Raw genomic sequence first — 22,240 nt, 5'->3', positions numbered from 1 at the left:
TCTTATGACCAACCCCCCGCCAAGATGTGCATGTACCCCTCTGCCAAGTAGGAGTCCAGCTCAAGGTGTCTGGGAGGGAAAATTGCGAGACGTATGGCTTGATGGCCGTCCCCTGCCTTTTGACCCCCAAGAAGTCCTTCTGTGCGTGTGTAGTATCTCCCTTGCCCCAAGGACAAAAAATATACCATGTCCTGATCCTTTTCTTAAACAGAGTTTAGTGCCTCTATGTGGCTGCCATGACTCTTATGTTCAGGCGTCCACAGGAGACAAAGCCTGGCTATTTACCCTGTTTCTGTGGTTATTTCTGTTTGGGGGAATAAACAGGAGGGTGATCGTAAATGCCTAACCTGGAACCCACCCATCTCTTGTCTCAGGAAATGTAGACAGGAAGCTAGTTCTAAGTGTCCAGCCTGAAGCCCACCTTTTCCCTGCCCCATGAAATGTAAACAGGGGGCCAATTGTAAATGCCTAACTTGGATCTCATCTATCTCCTGCCTCACTACGGCAACAAGACAGTAGCTTTTCTCCTCTTCCTCTGGTCCATTGGTGACTGCCACTGGTCAAACACCAGGCAAGGACTATGGTCTTGAAAGAAAGAGCAAGCTTTCTTTGCTTGGAATAGAGTGCTTGCTCCCCAGTTTGCTCCATTTCCCATCTCCCCTCATCTGACCCTCAAGTCCTAGAGCAGTGTTCACAGAAGAACTTAGGATACAAAGGCCCAGAAGAACTTGTCCAAATACCACATGCCTTGGGCTTTCAGAGATTATTTTTAGAGCCTGGCTCACTCCTTCCTACCCTCTCACCACACCATAGGGGTAATTGTACAGAGATCAGAAATGGAAAAAAGAAAGGTCCTTGCTGCCAGCTTTTTCTTTTCAGGTGTTCTTAAAGGATGCATATCCTGTTCTCTCCAGGCCATCAAGTTTTACCATTTCTACAAAGTAAGGTACTGACTGAAAGACCATTTGATTTAAATTCTACCTGATTTTATCTTTCAAATGGAAATAGAAAATTCAAGATTTTACCCAACATTTCAAATTTGAGATGACTAACCTTTGGGCCTTTTAGTTTTACCATGCCCTCATAATTACTGGGATATAGTTATTGATTGGCTTACTGCACACAGAAGACAAACAATTTCTTATTGAGCTAAGAAATCCACCCCTTAATTACTCAAGTGAACTAACTAAAATTTTTCAGGTGATCCAGTATCATGAAAATTGGCTCAGTTTTGAAACTTTTTTCCATTAATATATTTTTAAAAGAAAATATTATTTCAAGGAACACAATATTTACTTCTAAAGCAACAGAGTCTGAAAATTCCTAAGTGGAAACCTAAATGGTAACTGGATAAGTAGGAACTATAATTGAAAAGCAGCCATCTACTTATCATCCTGCAGTTGTAAGCAAAGTACGCCAAGGAATGGTATAGCTAGTGGCAGGCAGGCCCCAGCTCAGCAGAAAAGGGACACAGATAAATGTGGCACACAATATCTGTGTGTTCTCTGGATGTCTGTGTCCTCTCTGGATGCCATTTCACAAGAGTGAGCTATGTGTGTATGCTAAGTCGCTTCAGTTGTGTCCGGCTCTTTGCAACCCTATGGACAGTAGCACCCCAGGCTCCTCTGTCCATGGGACTCTCCAGGTAAGAATACTGAGGTGCGTTGAGGTGCTTTCCTCCAGGGAATCTTCCTGACCCAGGGATTGAACCTATATCTCTTACATCTTCTGAAGTGGCAGGCAGGTTCTTTATCACTAGCATCATCTGGGAAGCCCAAGAGTGACCTATGGTCATTACTAACAGAATGATGAAAGCCTATCTTTTTTTTTTTTTTTTTCATTTGCCTGGAAACAGAAGCACTCATTAGAAATGCATTTTAATCTGTGTCACCAGAGGGTTGCTAGTTTAATTCCCACCCTGAAAAACTCATTTTGTCTTTTCTACCTTGCACTGGGTATTGTTAATCTTTTGATGGTTTTTTCCTTCTGTGCTAAAAGAAACTGGGCAGTGACCTCCCTCTGCATCACAGTCATGTTAAGGGCTAGTGTGGTCTACAGTTCCATGAAAATTATATTTTCATATTTAATCAAAATACATGGTTGACCTCAGGATTTTGTTTCTTTCTGTCTAGATGATGAGTTTAGACACTGAAATATTGAATTTATAGGATAACTTGGTTACTAATTTATGGGATAAAATTATGGAGTTTTATGAAATCAAGACTGTTTAGGAAAAGCCAGAAAATATGATTTGGCAATGGCTTATTAGTAGAGCTACCAAATTCATTGATCAAAAAAATCTTATTCTCTATGAGTTTGCTGGAGGAAACCAAAAACCTAATTAATGAGCTATGACCCTTTTATTCTTTTTTAAAATTAATTAATTTATTTTAATTAGAGGCTAATTACTTTACAATAGTGTGGTGGTTTTTGCTATACACTGACATGACTCAGCCATGGGTGTACATGTGCCCCCCGATCCCGAACACCCTTCCCACCTCCCTCCCCATCCCATCCCTGGGGGTTGTCCCAGTGCACCGGCTTTGAGGGTCCTATTTCATGCTTCGAACTTGGACTGGTCATCTGTTTTACATATGACAATATACATGTTTTAATGCTATTCTCTCAAATCATCCCACCCTCGCCTTCTCCCACAGAGTCCAAAAGTCTGTTCTGTATATCTGTGTCTCTTTTACTGTCTCGCATATAGGGTCATCATTACAATCTTTCTAAATTCCAATATATATGCATCGATATACTGTATTGGTTTTTTTCTTTCTGACTTACTTCATTCTGTATAATAGGCTCCAGTTTCATCTACCTCATTCAGTTCAGCCACTCAGTCATGACTGACTCTTTGTGACCCCATGAACTGCAGCACGCCAGGCCTCCCTGTCCATCACCAACTCCCGGAGTTTACTCAAACTTATGTCCATTGAGTGGGTGATGCCATCCAACCATCTCATCCTCTGTCTTCCCCTTCTCCTCCCGCCTTCAAACTTTCCCAGCATCAGGGTCTTTCCCAATGAGTCATTTCTTTGCATCAGGTGGCCAAAGGATTGGAGTTTCAGCTTCAACATCAGTCCTTCCAATGAATATTCAGGACTGATTTCCTTTAGGATGGACTGGCTGGATCTCCTTGCAGTCCAAGGGACTCTTCAAGGGTCTTCTCCAAAGGAATACATCAAGGCTGTATACTGTCACCCTGCTTATTTAACTTCTATGCAGAGTACATCATGATAAATGCTGGGCTGGAAGAAGCACAAACTGGAATCAAGATTGCCGGGAGAAATATCAATAACCTCAGATATGCAGATAATACCACCCTTATGGCAGAAAGTGAAGAGGAACTAAAAAGCCTCTTGATGAAAGTGAAAGAGGAGAGTGAAAAGTTGGCTTAAAGCTCAACATTCAGAAAACTAAGATCATGGCATCTGGTCCCATCACTTCAGGGCAAATAGATGGGGAAACAGTGGAAACAGTGTCAGACTTTATTTTTTTGGGCTCCAAAATCACTGCAGATGGTGACTGCAGCCATGAAATTAAAAGACGCTTACTCCTTGGAGGGAAAGTTATGACCAACCTAGACAGCATATTAAAAAGCAGAGACATTACATTGTTCATAAAGGTCCATCTAGTCGAGGCTATGGTTTTTCCAGTGGTCATGTATGGATGTGAGAATTGGACTATAAAGAAAGCTGAGCACCGAAGAATTAATGCTTTTGAACTGTGGTGTTGGAGAAGACTCTCGAGAACCCCTTGGACTGCAAGGAGATCCAGCCAGTCCATCCTAAAGGAGATCAGTCCTGGGTGTTCATTGGAAGGACTGATGTTGAAGCTGAAACTCCAATACTTTGGCCACCTGATGTGACGAGCTGACTCATTTGAAAAGACCCTGATGCTGGGAAAGATTGAGGGCAGGAGGAGAAGAGGACAACAGAAGATGAGATGGTTGGATGGCATCACTGACTCAGTGGACATGGGTTTGGGTAGACCCTGGGAATTGGTGATGGACAGGGAGGCCTGGCATGCTGCGGTTCGTGTGATCGCAAAGAGTTGGACACGACCAAGCGACTGAACTGAACTGAACTGAATTAGAACTGATTCAAATGTGGTATTTTTAGTGGCTGAGTAATATTCTATTTTGTATATGTACCATGACCTTCTTATCCATTTGTCTGCTGATGGACATCTAGGTTTCTTCCATGTCCTAGCTGTTGTAAACAGTGCTGTGATGAACACTGGGGTACACCTATATCTTTCAATTCTTGTTTCCTCAGTCTGTATGTCCAGCAGTGGGATTGCTGGGTCATATGGTAGTTCTATTTCCAGTTTTTTAAGGAATCTCTGCACTGTTCTCCATAGTGGCTCTACTAGTTTGCATTCCCACCAACAGTGTAAGAGGGTTCCCTTTTCTCCACACCCTCTCCAGCATTTATTGCTTCTAGATTTTTTGATAGCTGTCATTCTGACTGGCATGAGATGGTACCTCATTGTGACTTTGATTTGCATTTCTCTGATAATGAGTGATGTTGAGCATCTTTACATATTTTTGTTAGCCATGTGTATGTCTTCTTTGGAGAAATGTCTGTTTAGTTCTTTGGCCCATTTTTTGATTGGGTCGTTTATTTTTTTGGTATTGAGCTACATGAGCTGTTTGTATATTTTTGAGATTAGTTCTTTGTCAGTTGCTTCATTTGCTATTATTTTATCCCACTCTCAAGGCTGTCTTTTCACCTTGCTTATAGTTTCCTTTGCTGTGCAGAAGCTTTTAAGTTTAATTAGGCCCCATTTGTTTATTTTTGCTCTTAATTCCATTACTCTGAGAGGTGGGTCATAGAAGATCTTGCTGTAACTTATGTCAGAGAGTGTTTTGCCTATGTTTTCCTCTAGGAGTTTTATAGTTTCTGGTCTTACATTTAGATCTTTAATCCCTTTTGAGTTTATTTTTATGTATGGTGTTATAAAGTATTCTAGTTTCATTCCTTACAGGTGGTTGACCAGTTTTCCCAGCACAACTTGTTAAAGAGATTGCCTTTTCTCCATTGTATATTTTTGTCTCCTTTGTCAAAGATAAGGTGTCTATAGGTGCATGAACTTATCTCTGGGCTTTCTTAAAGAGATCTATTTACACAAAATCAATTAGTTACTGGTCTACAGTGAACCAAGATGTTTAATTTTGAAAAACTATGATTTTAAAAATATAACAGTATTTGCTCAATTTAGGAAGTAGCATGTTTGAAAGTTTAATGATCCAGGAGGTTGTTTTGAAATGCATAAGTCAGAATTCTGTCTGTAGACAATGAGTGATAGGCAGTTATCAGTGGTAGACAGATTGTAGTGTCAGGACTACAGCTTATATTTCTTTTTATCCAATTATTGGCTATGTGACTTTGAGTTAGATGCCTCAGTTTTCTCATCAGCAAAATCAAGGTGATAACAGAACCTACCTCATAGGTCGTCGTGTAGGTTAAATTAGTTAATATTCATAAAGGGCATAGAATAGTCTTTGACCGTTTATCACCTATGTTAGTGTTTATTACTAAATTCATGAATGTTGTTCACAATGACTTATTTGGGTACACAATACAAATCTGGTTCAAGTCAGTTTAATTATAGTAACAAATAATGAGTTCTCACTGGGTGCTTTATACTATGCTAGAATCCAACATGATTACCATGTAAAATTAAAAGAGGAATTTAATTTCTACAAATGTGGGATTCATTCTGGTCTTCTTTGTTTCTTAGTGAATTCCTGCTGCTTCTCTGTGCTTTTGCTTCCCCATCTGTTAAATAATTCTAATTATATTCTTGCTTGCTTTCCAGTATATTTCCAAGGGAAATCATCATTCAGATATAAACTCATAAACACTATGATTAGCAAGAGTTTAACCTCTTTGATTCTTTTAGAATCCAATCAAAGAGACATGAATAAATCATGAATCCAAAGAGATTCTTCTCAATTATTAATGTTTTCATTAAATAATAACTTTTCATTTAAATTGTCTTATCTTAGTTTTGTTTGCCTATATGCTGTTTTCTCTCTAGACTTTCACTTTCCTAAGGTCAATTTATGTTTTTTGGACATTTCTTTAAAAAATAGGTTGGATTTTTTTCCCATTAGAATATTAATTTTGTTGTTGTTCAGTCACTCAGCGTGTCCAACTCTTTGTGACCCTGTGGAATACTTATAGTTCCTTACTATAAAAAAAATCCTGGAAATTACAGAGAAATGAAAGAGAACAAAATCATCCATGTGATCATCAGCAAACATTTTGTAATGGTTATTTTATGCATAATCATATACATGGGCTCATATAAAGAAACTTGTATCTTAATTTTAAACTTAATGTCACACCATAAATATCTTTCCATGCTATGAGAAACCCTGGTAAATATCATTTTAAATTGGCTGCCTAATATACAAATGTAGTGTACATACCAGATTAAACATATATAACTATTTCTCTATTATTGAACATTTAAGCTATTTCTTTTTTTTGGAAATGAATTCTGTGCAAACCGTTGTTTTCTTTTTGCTCATTCACTTGGTATCCATTCTTAGAAATAGGGTTAGAGGGCTAAAGAGTCTGAACTGGTTTCTTAAAACAATGGGGTTTTGAGGGACTATGTAGAAAACTCTCATGGTTGCTACCTAGTTAAGCTGGGACCACTGGGAGAGAGGACTTGAAGGAATTTTGCTTCCATTCTCTGCAGGGCTCTCTGCTGGTTGAGAAGAAGTGATTGTGGAAGAGCTGCAGTGTTGGGCACATCTTGATATTCCTCCCTTGCCCCAGTCACATCACAGGCCACAGTCTCCTGCAGTGCCATCCACATGCTTGCCCATACTACTGAATGCTCTGCCAAGATTTCACGTTGTCCACTCACCTTTTGCAGCCAGACTGGGCTCTGGAGCAGCCTTAAAGCTACTTCCTAGTACTGTAGGAATCCAGCTGCTCAGGTCCCTGTAATAAATATTATTCTCCTGATACTAATTCCTTGCAATTTCCTGGCCCTCTACTGGTATGATGAGCCTACTCATCTCTCTTCATCTGTCCCTGATGGGGATGGCTTTGTTCATATCTAAGGGGTGCATAATTGTGAATAACCATCATTAGGCAAGGTCTTGATGATTAACTCTTCTGAATAATTAAATCTCTTAATGGGATGGATCCTGGACTGGCAGCCAGCATGCCTACATAGCAGATACTCTTTGCTGTTATCAAGCAGGTAATCGTTGTTGTTCATCACCCAAAAAGTGGGCATTCTCAGCTAAGTTGTTGGGTCTGTGACACTGAGTTCCCAAAGCTATGATTGATCCATGACCACAAGACATTTGTGAACTGATATAATGGCCAACATCTTGTGGCTTCACATAAAGAATTCTATATTCCATTGGCATGTTCTGAGAGTAGCCAAAGTCTCTGGCTATCATCCCCAACTCTGCTCTTTTCTTCAGCCCACACCTAACCATCCAGTTCATTGCTGTGCTGACTCATAATACGTAAGATCATCCCCCCTCTTTTTTTTTTTGACTTTGATTGACTCTGCTATAGCTCAGGTCACATTATCTCACACTAACCTTCTAATGTTTCAGCCTTCAGGCTTGCCCTGTACCAGTCCTTCTCCAGTTTATAGTCAAGAGTTTTCTTTCAGAACAAAAATTTGACTATGCCCTTCTTTAGGTAAAATCCTCCAGGGGTCCACACTTCTTTTCAGATGATGTGTAGATGCTTTGCCCAGGCTTACAAGACCCTTCATGATGTGCTCCTACTTAGGTCCCTGCCACAGAGCTCCACCCAGAATATTTTTTCTTTCTTCCTCCTTTTCAGAGAACTTTCCTTTCCTTTAGCGTGTCTCAGACTGGGTTATTAGTGTTCTTGCTGTATTTCCTCTAGGCCTGTACCTTGCCCACCTACCATCTGACATATTGAGCTGTATTTTCTTTTTATCATGTATCTCCAACACATATTAAGGTCCCTGGTACATAGCATACATCCAGTAAATGAGTTTGCTCAAAAGACACTCTTCTTTGTCTTGAGAGTATTTGAGAGTAAAAGTTGACACTAACAAATATATGTCAGTCACATATCCGTGTTCAGACCCCTGGCAGACTTTGTATATTTCAGTAAATATAATAGATAAATAAGAAAATTTAGTAAGTGTTCTAAACTGTAAACAACTTTTTTTCAGTAAATGTAGTACCCCAAATTTTTTATTGCACCGGGTCTTCATTGCACTGCATATGGGCTTTTTCTAGCAGTGAGTGGGGCTACTCTCTAGTTGGGGTGCACAGACTTCTCCTTGTGGCTTCTCTTGCTGTGGAGTGTAGACTCTAGGGCACATGGGCTTCAGTGGTTGCAAAACACGGCTCTAGGGCTTGGTTCAGTAATTGTGATGCATGGGCTCTCTTGCTCTAAGGCATACAGAATCTCCCTGGACCAGGGCTCAAACCTGTGTCCCCTGTGTTGGCAGGCAGACTCTTTAGCACTGGACCACCAGGAAAGTCCTGACTTAAACTTTTTATCCCGTGTGTGTGTTTGTACTTATATAATCGTAAGTACACACACACACACGTTTTGGTGACTTTGTTTCTTTGGGATGGGCCTCTAGATATGAGATTCCTGAGTGGAAGAAAAGAAGTATGTTAGAGTACTCTTTCCCAAAATTGTTTACAAGAGAATATGCTGCCCCTCATAAATTATTTCTCAATCTCTTTGAGTACAAAGAGAGATCTCATTATTGCTTTGCATTGTGTTTTGCTTGTTGACATAAAGCATCTCTTTATGTTTGCTAGCCAGGTAGGCTTGTTCTTCTTAGACATTTTTTTTTCTAATTTTTCCCACCAAGAAATTTAATACCACAGATATATTACATATTTACTGTATGTATATCTGTGTTTTATTAATAAAAAAGTGTAACTTTCATTTTCACATACATCTCTACTCTCACACAGGAAAGAATCAATTGTTAGTCCCTTTAGGGTAATAACACCCCTACAGGGAATACATGTAGTAGATTCTTAGTAGGCCTTCTCCTAAAATGTGTCTCTTCTAAGAATTCTTAATTAGCAAATACATCAAACACATATCCATATCACACTGCTAACCAATTATTTCTTCCCATCATCTTCCTTCTTGGCTTTTAGTGTTATTTACTATTTGGTTAGAGCCCTTCATTGCATATGTTCCTCATATGGGTTATATAGTAATACAGTCTCTAAACCTGTATATATCTGAAAGTAATTTTTTCCTTCATGCTGGCAGTAAAATTCTTGACTAGGTAAAACACTCCTGGGCGTCACTCTTTTTCTTCCATAGTCTCTCACCACCAATGCTGGTTTAGTGTTGCCATCATTTAGCTCCATGCTAATCTGATCCATTTTCCTTAATAGTTACCTTTTTGTTTTGTTTTGTTTTTGGCCAGGCGTTTGTAAGAATTCCTCTCTTTCCTTGGTGTTGACTAATTTTAGAGAATGTGCCTATATGTGACTTTCCACATTATATTTGCCTCTGTCTTGTTATCTTTTTGACACATAAATCTATTTCTTTTCTCAAGAAGGGGTATTAGACACATTTTTCTTCTTTTATTGCAAACCCCTCCTTTTTGTCTCTTTTTCTCTTCCAATACACCTATTAGCCACATGATGCCTGTGTGTGAGCTAAGTCACTTCAGTTGTGTTTGACTCTGTGACCCCATGGACTGTAGCCCGCCAGGCTCCTCTGTCCATAGGATTCTCCAGGCAAGAATATTGGAGTGGGTTGCCATGCCCTCCTCCAGGGGATCTTCCCGACCCAGGGATTGAACCCATGTCTCACGTCTCCTGCATTGGCAGGTGGGTTCTTTACCACTAGCACCACCTGGGAAGCCCTAGCCACATGGTGTAAATCTTCAATTCATCCATCTCCCATTTCTCCCCTTGTCACCATATGTTTCCGTGTATGTGTGTGTGCCCGCTTGTCTGGGCTTTAATATATTTCTTCCATTTCATCTTTAGGCCACTGATTTGGGTCTCAACAGTATTCTTTAATTACTTCTCTAATTTAGCTCTAAAACTGTAGAGTGTTAGTCCAGCCACGTCTGACTGTCCTTGAGTGCTCGTATTGTCTTAGCTCCACCTCCTGTCTTCTTGAGTGGCCAGTACCCATTGTGTCCAAGCATCTCTCTTGATGGATCCTGTTAAGTGTGTTGGTGTTTGATTTTATCAGCTTATTAATGGCTTTCTTTCAGGTGAAGGAGGGGCTGTATTAGATGGTTAACCTGTCTATCACAGGTCAATTGAAGAACATCTTCCCTCCCCGCCGCCACCCCCTGTAATTCTTCACATTCCCAGCCCCAGGCCTTGAGATTTGCCCCAGCTCCTGTGTAGTCTCCTGGAGAACAGGAGCACTTAGTCACTCATGTTAGACAGGGACTGACTCTGCAGGTGCGTTGGTATCCAGAACCTGACTCCGCTGGTTGTTAAATGCCTTCCAGCCCCAGAACTGCTTAGTTCAAAGGAGTTAAATATACTGGAGCTGGGAGGGAAAGGAGAGGAAAAGACTTGGATGTAACTTTCTTTCAGAATACCCCTTCTGAAAGAAAGAATACCCCTTTGACATAAAATGGTCGTATAGAGAAAATTATAGTAAATCAGCATATCACTCAATTTTCTTGGGCCTGATTATCCTTATCTATGAAGTGGGGAGATTGGTAGATCATTGATCACAAAGGTATCTTCCAGCTCTGACATTCTCAATTTCAGTATTCTAATGATTCTGCATCATGCCTCAGTAGGATAAAGGGGTAAAGTTCAGTGGTTTTACAGTTGTTTTCTGTGGAGCCCTGGGGAAATGCACAAGAGGACAGAGATGGATTGATGGAGATGCTTGGCTTAAGTTTTCATTTAAATGAAGAGTTTAACTGTTAAAACAAGTTTGAAAACCATCACCATATTCTATATCATCTCCAGAATTAATCTTACAGAGCATGACTTTATTCTGATTTCTCTTTGGTATTTTTGTTTTTCCCCCTTCGCATTTTATTGTGGAATTTTATCCTGTCCATGAGTTGTTTTGGGTCAACAGAAATTGGCAGGATTTATAACCTCTATTCTCCTGGGTTAAGCAGTCTTTTCAGAGACACAGAGGGGCTGAACTGGATCTCTGTCCTTGGGGTACCACTCCCTCCCTCTCTAGGACAATACTGTCTATCATAAGGTTTTAGCAGATTAAAAAAAAAAGGCTTAAAGTAGGTCAATGTGCCTGAGCCACTAGCTATCTTCAAGATGATTTATTTGAGTTTAAAATGTTGGCTGATGTATCTCAACAGAAAGAGCGAGTCTTTAAAATACTGATGTTTAAAAGCCAAAGGGGCTTTTGTTATTTCTTTATGAAAACATGATGAGTAAATTTAACTCAGAAAGCAATAGTCCTTACTGCAGATCTCAGCATAGAATAAGTGTTTCATACCTTTTGAAGTAATTATATTTTGAATGTCTTAGCAAAAACGTGTGGACTGGGAGGTAAGACACTGAAAACAGGAGAAATTTAGAAATTCTGCCTCAAGCCCAGGTACAGAAATTCTACCCCAGCACAAGTTTATTACAAGTGAGCACTATAATTAAAAATTTTAAGAATCCTTGGTATAAGTAATCAGCACATATGATAGGCTACCCACTCCAGTGTTCTTGGGCTTCCCTGGTGGCTCATATGGTGATGGGTTCGATCCCTGGGTTGGGAAGATCCCCTGGAGAAGGGAAAGGCTACCCAGTTCAGTATTCTGGCCTGGAGACTTCCATGGACTGCATAGTCCATGGGGTCACAAAGAGCCAGATGCGGCTGAGGGAAAAGGGCTTCCCTGAGCTACCAGGGAAGTAAAAATAAGGTTTACTTAATGATAGTCTGCCACTATCTGTAGCTTTTGGAGTTTCAATTTTCATTCGTGCTTGAGAGTTCTGGTTTTTATTTTAAATCTCACAAAAATCACACAGTGGGAATCACTTTAAGGCACGCAGCCAGAAATACAGGAAGGTTAGAAGATCTCCTGTGTTTCGTTTTTGCTAAATATATTGTTAACTAAGAACAACAACAACAAAAAAGTTTGTTTAAAAATACTGGCTCACTAACCATGGGGAGTCACAGAACACACAAAGTACATATGCTCTTTCCCTATGTGAAAGTGAAAAATACAAACTTTTGTGTGACTATGAGATGACCATGCATCTAGGCTCTAGAAACCTGGGCTGTGCAGGCGTCAGCCAGCCTTCAAGGGTGTGTGACAAGAGTATAGCAACTTGGCAGAGTGACAAAGCTAACAGAGAGGAGGTCGTGCTGGTGGCAGGCAGCTTGGCAGAAAGTCCCACGAAGTCCCACCAAGGGCATCTTCTCTTACATCCAGTGTCGGAGCCTCTCACTGCCAAGCCCTCACTTCTCCATAGTAAATTTGAAATTTATGTGGACCCTGAAATCAGCAAATCAGCCACTGTTTCTTCCCTATCCATCTCCCTCTGCCTCCATATATCTCTTTCTCTCTCTCTCCCTCTCCCCTCTTACTTCTTTATTTAAAAAGCAATTTGCAGCTACCTAATGCCCTCATTCGACATCCCTTTTAGGAAGACCTACTTTGTGGGGAGGCTGCCTCCAGGTTCTGCATATGGAGTAATTTGGTCACTTTTTTTCAGGCTTATTTGTTTCTCTTAATTTTATTTATTTATTTGTTTTTGGCTGTGCTGAGTCTTCATTGCTGCATGCAGGCTTTTCTCTACTTGGGGGAAATGGAGGCTACTCTCTAGTTGCTGTGTGCAGGCTTCTGATTGCAGTAGCTTCTCTTGTTGAAGAGGATGGGCTCTAGGGCATGCAGGCTTCAGTAGTTGTGGCATGTGGGTTCAATAGTTGTGGTTCCCAGGCTCTCAAACAAGGCTCACTCTGTGGTGATCTTTCCCGACCAGGGATCAAAGTCATGGGATCTTCCCTGACCAGGGATCAAAGTTGTGTCTCCTACATTGGCAGGTGGATTCTTTACCACTGAGCTACCAGGGAAGCCCAAATTTGGTCACTTTTGACGAGTTCCCTTTGGGGCAACCTTTACCAACATGGTTAGACAAAAAGGAAACTTCCATGCCTGGTACGGGCTGCAACTCCTCCATCCTCTGACATCTGGGGATTTTGGATCTTCGGCTGTACTGCACCAGCTCCAGGCAGGAGATGGCTGGATTATGCCAGACACTCCTCCCTACAGGCAGATGGCACCCTAGCACAGGCGTACCAGCCCTTTGCTCCTTCACGTTCCAAAGCTTTAGGGTTTTGATCTTCGGTCTCTTTCTTTTCTAAGGCCCAATTGCAAGAATCACTGCTCTGCATCTACATTCCATCCATTTACTTTCTTAGTCTTTAAATTCTTTCTCCATAATCATTATCAACACTCTATTCTAATCAAAGTAAGATAAAACTTTACCACTTGGGGGCCATTAAGACCAAAGCCTTATTGCCTGTTTAGCCTATGAGGGCATTTGAGTTTGTGGCTGAATAACACAAATCTGAAAAACCAATAAAGGAAGACCAGTTCCCTCTTATGATAAGGAGAAGGAGTCTATGAAAACACCATGGAAAAGAGAAAATAAATGGATAACATTGCAATCCACTCACTTGCGATGATGTAATGAACCCACCACTATGCAGAGTCTCCCTGAGATTGATTTTAAAAATTTATTTTTTACTATAAAAATTATGTTTGTGAAATCTAATAAAGAAAACCTTTATTTTTTTCAGTTTTTTTAGGCTAGGGTAATAATTATAGATTTCTAGTTGAATTCAATAAAACATAAATTTGAAATGAGAAAGTGAATTTAGGTAAATCCCTCGTAAGTAGTGAAAGTGAAAGTCACTCAGTTGTGTCCAACTTTTTGTGACCCTATGAACTGTATAGTCCATGGAATTCTCCAGGCCAGAATACTGGAGTGGGTAGCCTTTCCCTTCTCCGAGGAATCTTCCCAACCCAGGGATTGAACCCAGGTCTCCCACACTACAGGCGGATTCTTTACCAGCTGAGCCACAAGGGAAACCTGGCAGGCTCCAGTCCATGGAGTCACAAAGAATCGAACATGACTGAGTGACTAACACTGGATAAGTAGTCATGACTCCCCCCACAATAGCTAACACTTAAAGGATACTTACCTACTATTAACCCTTAATCCTCACAAAAACCCTTTAAAGTAAATATTAATAATACCGACATTTCACTGAGGAAGAAAGTGAATTAAGAAACAATTTGTAAATTGGAAAATCAGCTGGAATCTGGGTCTTTCTGGGCCTAGTCACAACTGTTTAATATTCTCTGCCTCTTCATGTGTAGATACTTAAGAGTTCATGAAAAAGTAAAAAAAAAAAAAAAAAAAGAGTAAATTTGCATTGTAGCATTGAAATGATTATTGCAATAATTGTTGAGCTGCACAATACTCAAAAAAACAATGTAATCTGTGTTTGTACTACTACTCCATTTCTATAAACTCTTTTGAAAAAATTTTCCATGAATACCAAGTGCTGAAGTGCTTGCCTTTTAAAATTTGAATGAATAGTTTTAATTTTCAATGTTTATTTATTCCTATTTAAAACAGCATAATTTTAGGTTTTCTGACTTTGGTTCTGAATGTTTTTTCTAGGGTCAACGTCTTTTCGAAAAGTTGCTCCAACTGACTTCTCAAAGTATTGAAATCAAGCTAGTGAGTGATGTAACAGCTGATTCAAAGGTATTAGAAGCCTTGAAATCAAAGGGTAAGGCCAAGGTTGACATGGTACTCTACCTCTGGGTGTTCTGTTCCAGTACATTTAATTCTATTTAGAGTAGTACATGATTTCTTTATACACAATTTCTTTATAATCAACACACTTGACTTAGTACACTTCTTGTTTGTCCTTTGAAAAACAGCCTGATTAAAGCCTTTAAATGAGAGAACTAATTAATCAATTCTACTGGGATTTTTAAAATAGTGTTGTTGCATATTAGCTTATGCAAAGTACTCTACTGGCCATTAGATTATAATTAATTAGAAAGAAGAATCTTTCCCTCTGTAAACACTTCAGTGATGTGATTAGAGAGAAGAGCCACTTCTATCAGAACAAACATTGGATTTCTGGTTTTCTCTTGACCGTTAGATGGACGTTTTCTTTGTGCTACATATATTGTTTGAAATAATATAGTCAGAGGTAGGAGTCTATGAGTCATTGCCTTATTCACAACTTTTAAGGTAATTCTGCAGGAGACCATCATTTGTTTGGTCACTTTACAATTTGCTTCACACTTTCTGAACACTGAGGATAATTATGAAATAAATTTCTTCATTTTGCTGTATCTTTACTAACTGAACTCTCACTTATAGTTTTTACTGATTTATAAAAAAATACATATATATATACTCTGAATTTGCTATGCAGACTGTAAGCCTATGAATACATATAATAAATATAAGAAATTTATTATCAACAGAAATAACAGAAATATTTTAATGAACATTTGAAATCTCTGTTGCAATACTTTGCTTTGGGGTATCTTTTATTTTTTTAGGGAGAGTTCCTAGGCTTTTGATAAAGTTACAGGAAGGTTTGTCCTGAATAGTTCACAAAAGACAGGTCAATGTAAGACTAGCCATGAGCAACTTCAGCTGTGAAGGAGTTCCTGAGGTTGGAAGTTAATCGAATCCATCCTTCCTCCCCTCCCCTGCCCTCGCCTTGGCAACCAGGTGTCCATTTCATAGATAGGGTCGTTTGTGTCATATTCCAGATTCTGCCTGAGAGTGATACCATGTAGTATTTGTCTTTTTCTTTCTGACTCACTTCACTTAAATATGATAATCTCTAGTTGCATCCAGGAATCCTAATGAGCATTCTTTGGGCATTTTCAGATCATTTTGGCTTCCTCACCACAAAGAATTTACCAAACAGTAAATATTTAATTGGCATTTCCTTGTGATTAAATCTTACTCATCTAAGTCAGAACTTTAATATCTGAAATAAGAATATCACACTTTCATTTTCCTTAATAACTCTATTTTAAAAATAAATCATTAAGTATATTTTATTTCTCCATGATTGTTTAATAACTTGTGGTAAAACAAGAAATGAAAATTGGCAATTATGTGTATTAAATATATCATTTATACTTTTCAAAACAGTTCAGATTTGGGGATCAGCAAGCTTTTCATAGTAACTAGTCTGATAAAACTCTAAAATATTACTTGAAAAGGAAAATATGGCTTTAGCTAGGATAAAATATTTTGATTTCAGGTTTACAAGCATATAAAAGGTAGAGGTTGTTTCATATCAGAGGGGCAAACAGCTTTGAAATTAGACATACTATCCCTTAATTCCTAATTTTAATTTCCAATTGTCTGCTCAGAATTTTAGAAAAAAGATTACCACAGAATAGTTTAATAGTTGATAGAGCTACATCTGGGTGATGCTATTTTTTTAGCACCACAAATGCTAGCTATCTCATAGCAATGCAATCTGTACATTTTAAGTAATGTACAAGTAGTACTACTTTCTCATTATTAATCAGTGTGTTCACAGAATACTTCATAATGTAAAAATTGACCTATAGAGAAAAATATGCAAAAATTTCTATTGCTCAGTGAAAGCTGTTTCTTTTTTTCCTCCATCTTTATTGAGATATAATCAACAAATTTGGGTCAGGAAGGTCCCCTGGAAGAGGGCATGGCAACCCACAGTATTCTTTCCTGGAGAATCCCATGGACAGAGGAGCCTGGCAGGCTGCAGTCCATGGGGTCGCTAAGAGTGGGACACAACTGAGCCACTTCACTTTCACTTTTCATTTTCATGCATTGGAGAAGGAAATGGCACCCCACTCCAGTGTTCTTGCCTGGAGAATCTCATGGATGGGGGAGCCTGGTGGGCTGCTGTCTATGGGGTCGCACAGAGTTGTACGTGACTGCAGTGACTTAACATGAATGCACATGCATGCAATCAACAAATAAAATTATATATATTTAAATGGTACAATGTGATGATTTAATATACACTGATGCTCTGAAATGATGACCGCATTAGGGTTAATTAATCACCTTACACAGTTACCTTTTTTTTTTCTATTTTGTGCTGAGAACTCTTAAGATTTACTGTCTTTACCAAATTTCAAGTGTGCAATACAGTGTTATTACCTGTAGTCAATATGCTGTACATTAGATCTATAGACCTTACTCATATTTTTTAATTGAAGTACAGTTGATATACAATGTTGTGTTAGTTACTGCTGTACAACAAAGTGATTCAGTTATGCATATATGTACATTCTTTTTACACTCTTTTCTATTATGATTTTTCATCAGTTCAGTTCAGTCGCTCAGTCATGTCCAACTCTTTGCGACCCCATGAATCACAGCATGCCAGGCCTCCCTGTCCTTCACCAACCCCCGGAGCTCATTCAGACTCATGTCCATCGAGTCCATGATGCCATCCAGCCATCTCATCCTCTGTTGTCCCCTTCTCCTCCTGCCCCCAATCCCTCCCAGCATCAGAGTCTTTTCCAATGAGTCAACTCTTCCCATGAGGTGGCCAAAGTACTGGAGTTTCAGCTTTAGCATCAGTCCTTCCAAAGAAATCCCAGGGTTGATCTCCTTCAGAATGGACTGGTTGGATCTCCTTGCAATCCAAGGGACTCTCAAGAGTCTTCTCCAACACCACAGTTCAAAAGCATCAATTCTTCGGCACTCAGCCTTCTTCACAGTCCAACTCTCCCATCCATACATGACCACTGGAAAAACCATAGCCTTGACTAGATGGACCTTAGTCGGCAAAGTAATGTCTCTGCTTTTGAATATGCTATCTAGGTTCGTCATAACTTTTCTTCCAAGGAGTAAGCGTCTTTTAATTTCAAGGCTGAAGTCACCATCTGCAGTGATTTTGGAGCCCCCCGAAATAAAGTTTGACACTGTTTTCACTGTTTCCCCATCTATTTCCCATGAAGTGATGGGACCAGATGCCATGATCTTCGTTTTCTCAATGTTGAGCTTTAAGCCAACTTTTTCACTCTCCTCTTTAGCTTTCATCAAGAGGCTTTTTAGTTTCTCTTCACTTTCTGCCATAAGGGTGGTATTATCTGCATATCTGAGGTTATTGATATTTCTCCCGGTAATCTTGATTCCAGCTTGTGCTTCATCCAGCTCAGCATTTCTCATGATGTACCCTGCATAGAAGTTAAATAAGCAGGGTGACAATATACAGCCTTGATGTACTCCTTTTCCTATTTGGAACCAGTCTGTTGTTCCATGTCCAGTTCTAACTGTTGCTTCCTGACCTGTATATATGTTTCTCAAGAGGCAGGTCAGGTGGTCTGGTATTCCCATCTCTCTCAGAATTTTCTACACTTTATTGTGATCCACACAGTCAAAGGCTTTGGCATAGTCAATAAAGCAGAAATAGATGTTTTTCTGGAACTCTCTTGCTTTTTCCATGATCCAGCGGATGTTGGCAATTTGATCTCTGGTTCCTCTGCCTTTTCTAAAACCAGCTTGAACATCAGGAAATCACGGTTCATGTATTGCTGAAGCCTGACTTGGAGAATTTTGAGCATTACTTTACTAGCATGTGCTGCTGCTGCTGCTGAGTCACTTCAGTCGTGTCTGACTCTGTGCGACCCCAGAGACGGCAGCCCACCAGGCTCCCCCGTCCCTGGGATTCTCCAGGCAAGAACACTGGAGTGGGTTGCCATTTCTTTCTCCAATGCATGAGAGTGAAAAGTGAAAGTGAAGTCGCTCAGTCGTGTCTGACTCTTCGTGATCCCATGGACTGCAGCCCACCAGGCTCCTTTGTCCATGGGATTTTCAGATGAGTGCAATTGTGCGGTAGTTTGAGCATTCTTTGGTATTGCCTTTCTTTGGGATTGGAATGAAAACTGACCTTTTGCAGTCTTGTGGCCACTGCTGAGTTTTCCAAATTTTCTGGCATATTGAGTGCAGCACTTTCACAGCATCATCTTTCAGGATTTGAAATAGCTCAACTGGAATTCCATCACCTCCACTAGCTTTGTTTGTAGTGATGCTTTCTAAGGCCCACTTGACTTCACATTCCCGGATGTCTGGCTCTAGATGAGTGATCACACCATCGTGATTCTCCGGGTCATGAAGATCTTTTTTGTACAGTTCTTCTGTGTATTCTTGCCACCTCTTCTTAATATCTTTTGCTTCTGTTAGGTCCATACCATTTCTGTCCTTTATCGAGCCCATCTTTGCAGGAAATGTTCCCTTGGTATCTCTAATTTTCTTGAAGAGATCTCTAGTCTTTCCCATTCTGTTGTTTTCCTCTATTTCTTTGCATTGATCGCTGAAGAAGGCTTTCTTACTCTTCTTGCTATTCTTTGGAATTCTGCATTCAGAGGCTTATATCTTTCCTTTTCTCCTTTGCTTTTCACTTCTCTTATTTTCACAGCTATTTGTAAGGCCTCCCCAGACAGCCATTTTGCTTTTTTGCATTTCTTTTCCATGGGGATGGTCTTGATCCCTGTCTCCTGTACAGTGTCATGAACCTCATTCCATAGTTCATCAGGCACTCTATCTATCAGATCTAGGCCCTTAAATCTATTTGTCACTTCCACTGTATAATCATAAGGGATTTGATTTAGGTCTTACCTGAATGGTCTAGTGGTTTTCCCTACTTTCTTCAATTTAAGTCTGAATTTGGTAATAAGGAGTTCATGATCTGAGTCACAGTCAGCTCCTGGTCTTGTTTTTGTTGACTGTATAGAGCTTCTCCATCTTTGGCTGCAAAGAATATAATCAATCTGATTTTCGTGTTGAACATCTGGTGATGTCCATGTGTAGAGTCTTCTCTTGTGTTGTTGGAAGAGGGTGTTTGCTATGCCCAGTGCATTTTCTTGGCAAAACTCTATTAGTCTTTGCCCTGCTTCATTCCGCATTCCAAGGCCAAATTTGCCTGTTACTCCAGGTGTTTCTTGACTTCCTACTTTTCATTCCAGTCCCCTATAATGAAGAAGACATCTTTTTTGGGTGTTAGTTCTAAAAGGTCTTGTAGGTCTTCATAAAACCATTCAATTTCAGCTTCTTCAGCGTTACTGGTTGGGGCATAGACTTGGATTACCATGATATTGAATGGTTTGCCTTGGAGATGAACAGAGATCATTCTGTCATTTTTGAGATTGCATCCAAGTACTGCATTTCCAACTCTTTTGTTGACCATGATGGCTACTCCATTTCTTCTGAAGGATTCCTACCTGCAGTAGTAGATATAATGGTCATCTGAGTTAAATTCACCCATTCCAGTCCATTTTAGTTCGCTGATTCCTAGAATGTCAATGTTCACTCTTGCCATCTCTTGTTTGGCCACTTCAAATTTGCCTTGGTTCATGGACCTGACATTCCAGGTTCCTATGCAGTATTGCTCTTTATAGCATCAGACCTTGCTTCTATCACCAGTCACATCCACAGCTGGGTGTTGTTTTTGCTTTGGCTCCATCCCTTCATTCTTTCTGGAGTTATTTCTCCACTGATCTCCAGTAGCATATTGGGCACCTACTAACCTGGGGAGTTCCTCTTTCAGTATCCTATCATTTTGCCTTTTCATACTGTTCATGGGGTTCTCAAGGCAAGAATACTGAAGTGGTTTGCCATTCCCTTCTCCAGTGGACCACCTTCTGTCAGACCTCTCCACCTTGACCCACCCGTCTTGGGTTGCCCCATGGGCATGGCTTAATTTCATTGAGTTAGACAAGGCTGTGGTCCTAGTGTGATTAGATTGACTAGTTTTCTTTATGGTTTCAGTGTGTCTGCCCTCTGATGCCCTCTTGCAACACCTACCATCTTACTTGGGTGTCTCTTACCTTGGGCATGGGGTATCTCTTCACGGCTGCTGCAGCAAAGCGCAGCCGCTGTTCCTTACCTTGGATTGAATATAGTTTCCTGTGATATACAGTAGAACCTTGTTTATCCATGCTATATATAATAGCTTACATCTGCTCACCCCAACTTTCCACTCCATCCCTGCCCCAACCCCACTTCTCCCTTGGCAACCACAACTCTGTTCTGTATGACTATGAATGTATTTCTGTTTCATAGATAGGATCATTCATGTCATTCTTGAGATTCCACATACAAGTGATACCATATAGTATTTGTCTTTTTCTTCCTGACTTCACTTAGTTGATAATATCTAGTTGCATCCATGGTTGCTGCAAATGACATTATTTCATTCTTTTTCATGGCTGAGTACTGTTCCTTTGTATATATGTACCACATCTTCTTTATCCACTCATCTATTGGTGGGCATTAGGTTGTTTTCATGTTTTGGCTATTGTAAACAGTGTTGCTATGAGCATGGGAATGCATGCCATTTTTTGAATTATAGTTTTATCTGGGTATATATGCCCAGGAGTGGGATTGCTGGATCATATGGCAATTATATTTTTAGTTTTCTGAGGAACTTCCATACTGTTTTCCACAGTGGCTGCACCAGCTTACATTCATACATTACAGTTCATACATCCTATGAACAGCATAGGAAGATTCCCTTTGCTCCATACCCTTTCCAGCATTTGTTATTTGTAGATGTTTTAATGATGTCCACTCTGAGTGGTGTGAGGTGGTACCTCAATTGTAGTTTTTATTTGCACTCTCTTAGTGGTGTTGAGCATCTTTTCATTGTATATTTAGGTCTTCTGCCCATTTTAAAATTATTTTTATTGCTGTTGTTATTGAGTTTTATGAGCTATTTATATATTTTAGAAATTAAGTTCTTGTTGGTTGCATCATTTACCAATATTTTCTCTCATTCTTTTCATTTTGTTTATGGTTTCCTTTACTGTGCAAAAGCTTGTAAATTTGATTAGGTCCCATATTTTAATTTTTGCTTTTATTTCCACTGCCTTGGGAGACTGACCTAAGAAAACATTGGTATAATTTATCTCAGAGAATGTTTTGCCTATGATTTCTTCTGGGAGTTTAATGGTGTCATGTCATATTTAAGTTGTTAAGCCTTTTTGAGATTATTTTTGTGTATGGTGTGATTTTTGTGTATTGATTTACAAGCACCTGTCCAATTTGCCCAACATCACTTGCTGAAGAGACATTTTCCCATTGTAAATACTTACTTCCTTTCTCAAAGATTAATTGACTATAGGTGTGTGGGTTTATTTCTGAGTTCTCTGCTTTTGTGCCAGTACCACCATTTTGATTACTGTCTTTGTATTTAACAGCATTGTCTGAAGTCTGAGAGGGTTCTGCCTCCTGCTTTAGAAC

The 22,240-nt window shown here is 39.7% G+C and overlaps 1 protein-coding gene across 1 annotated transcript in view; it reads left to right on the top strand.

The window, feature by feature from the left end:
• Positions 1–22,240, top strand: part of PLD5 (phospholipase D family member 5) — a 313,562-nt gene that overhangs the window by 153,015 nt on the left and 138,307 nt on the right. The window contains exon 4 of the mRNA XM_040263578.1: positions 14,639–14,750. Within this exon, the coding sequence (XP_040119512.1) occupies positions 14,639–14,750 (112 nt within the window). The remainder of the gene's footprint in view (positions 1–14,638; positions 14,751–22,240) is intronic.

This window comes from Oryx dammah, unplaced genomic scaffold (assembly GCF_014754425.2).
Source record: "Oryx dammah isolate SB20612 unplaced genomic scaffold, SCBI_Odam_1.1 HiC_scaffold_21, whole genome shotgun sequence".
Taxonomy (NCBI): Eukaryota; Metazoa; Chordata; class Mammalia; order Artiodactyla; family Bovidae; genus Oryx; species Oryx dammah.
Note: the sequence above shows the minus strand (reverse complement) of the source record. Positions and strands in the feature narration are given on the sequence as shown.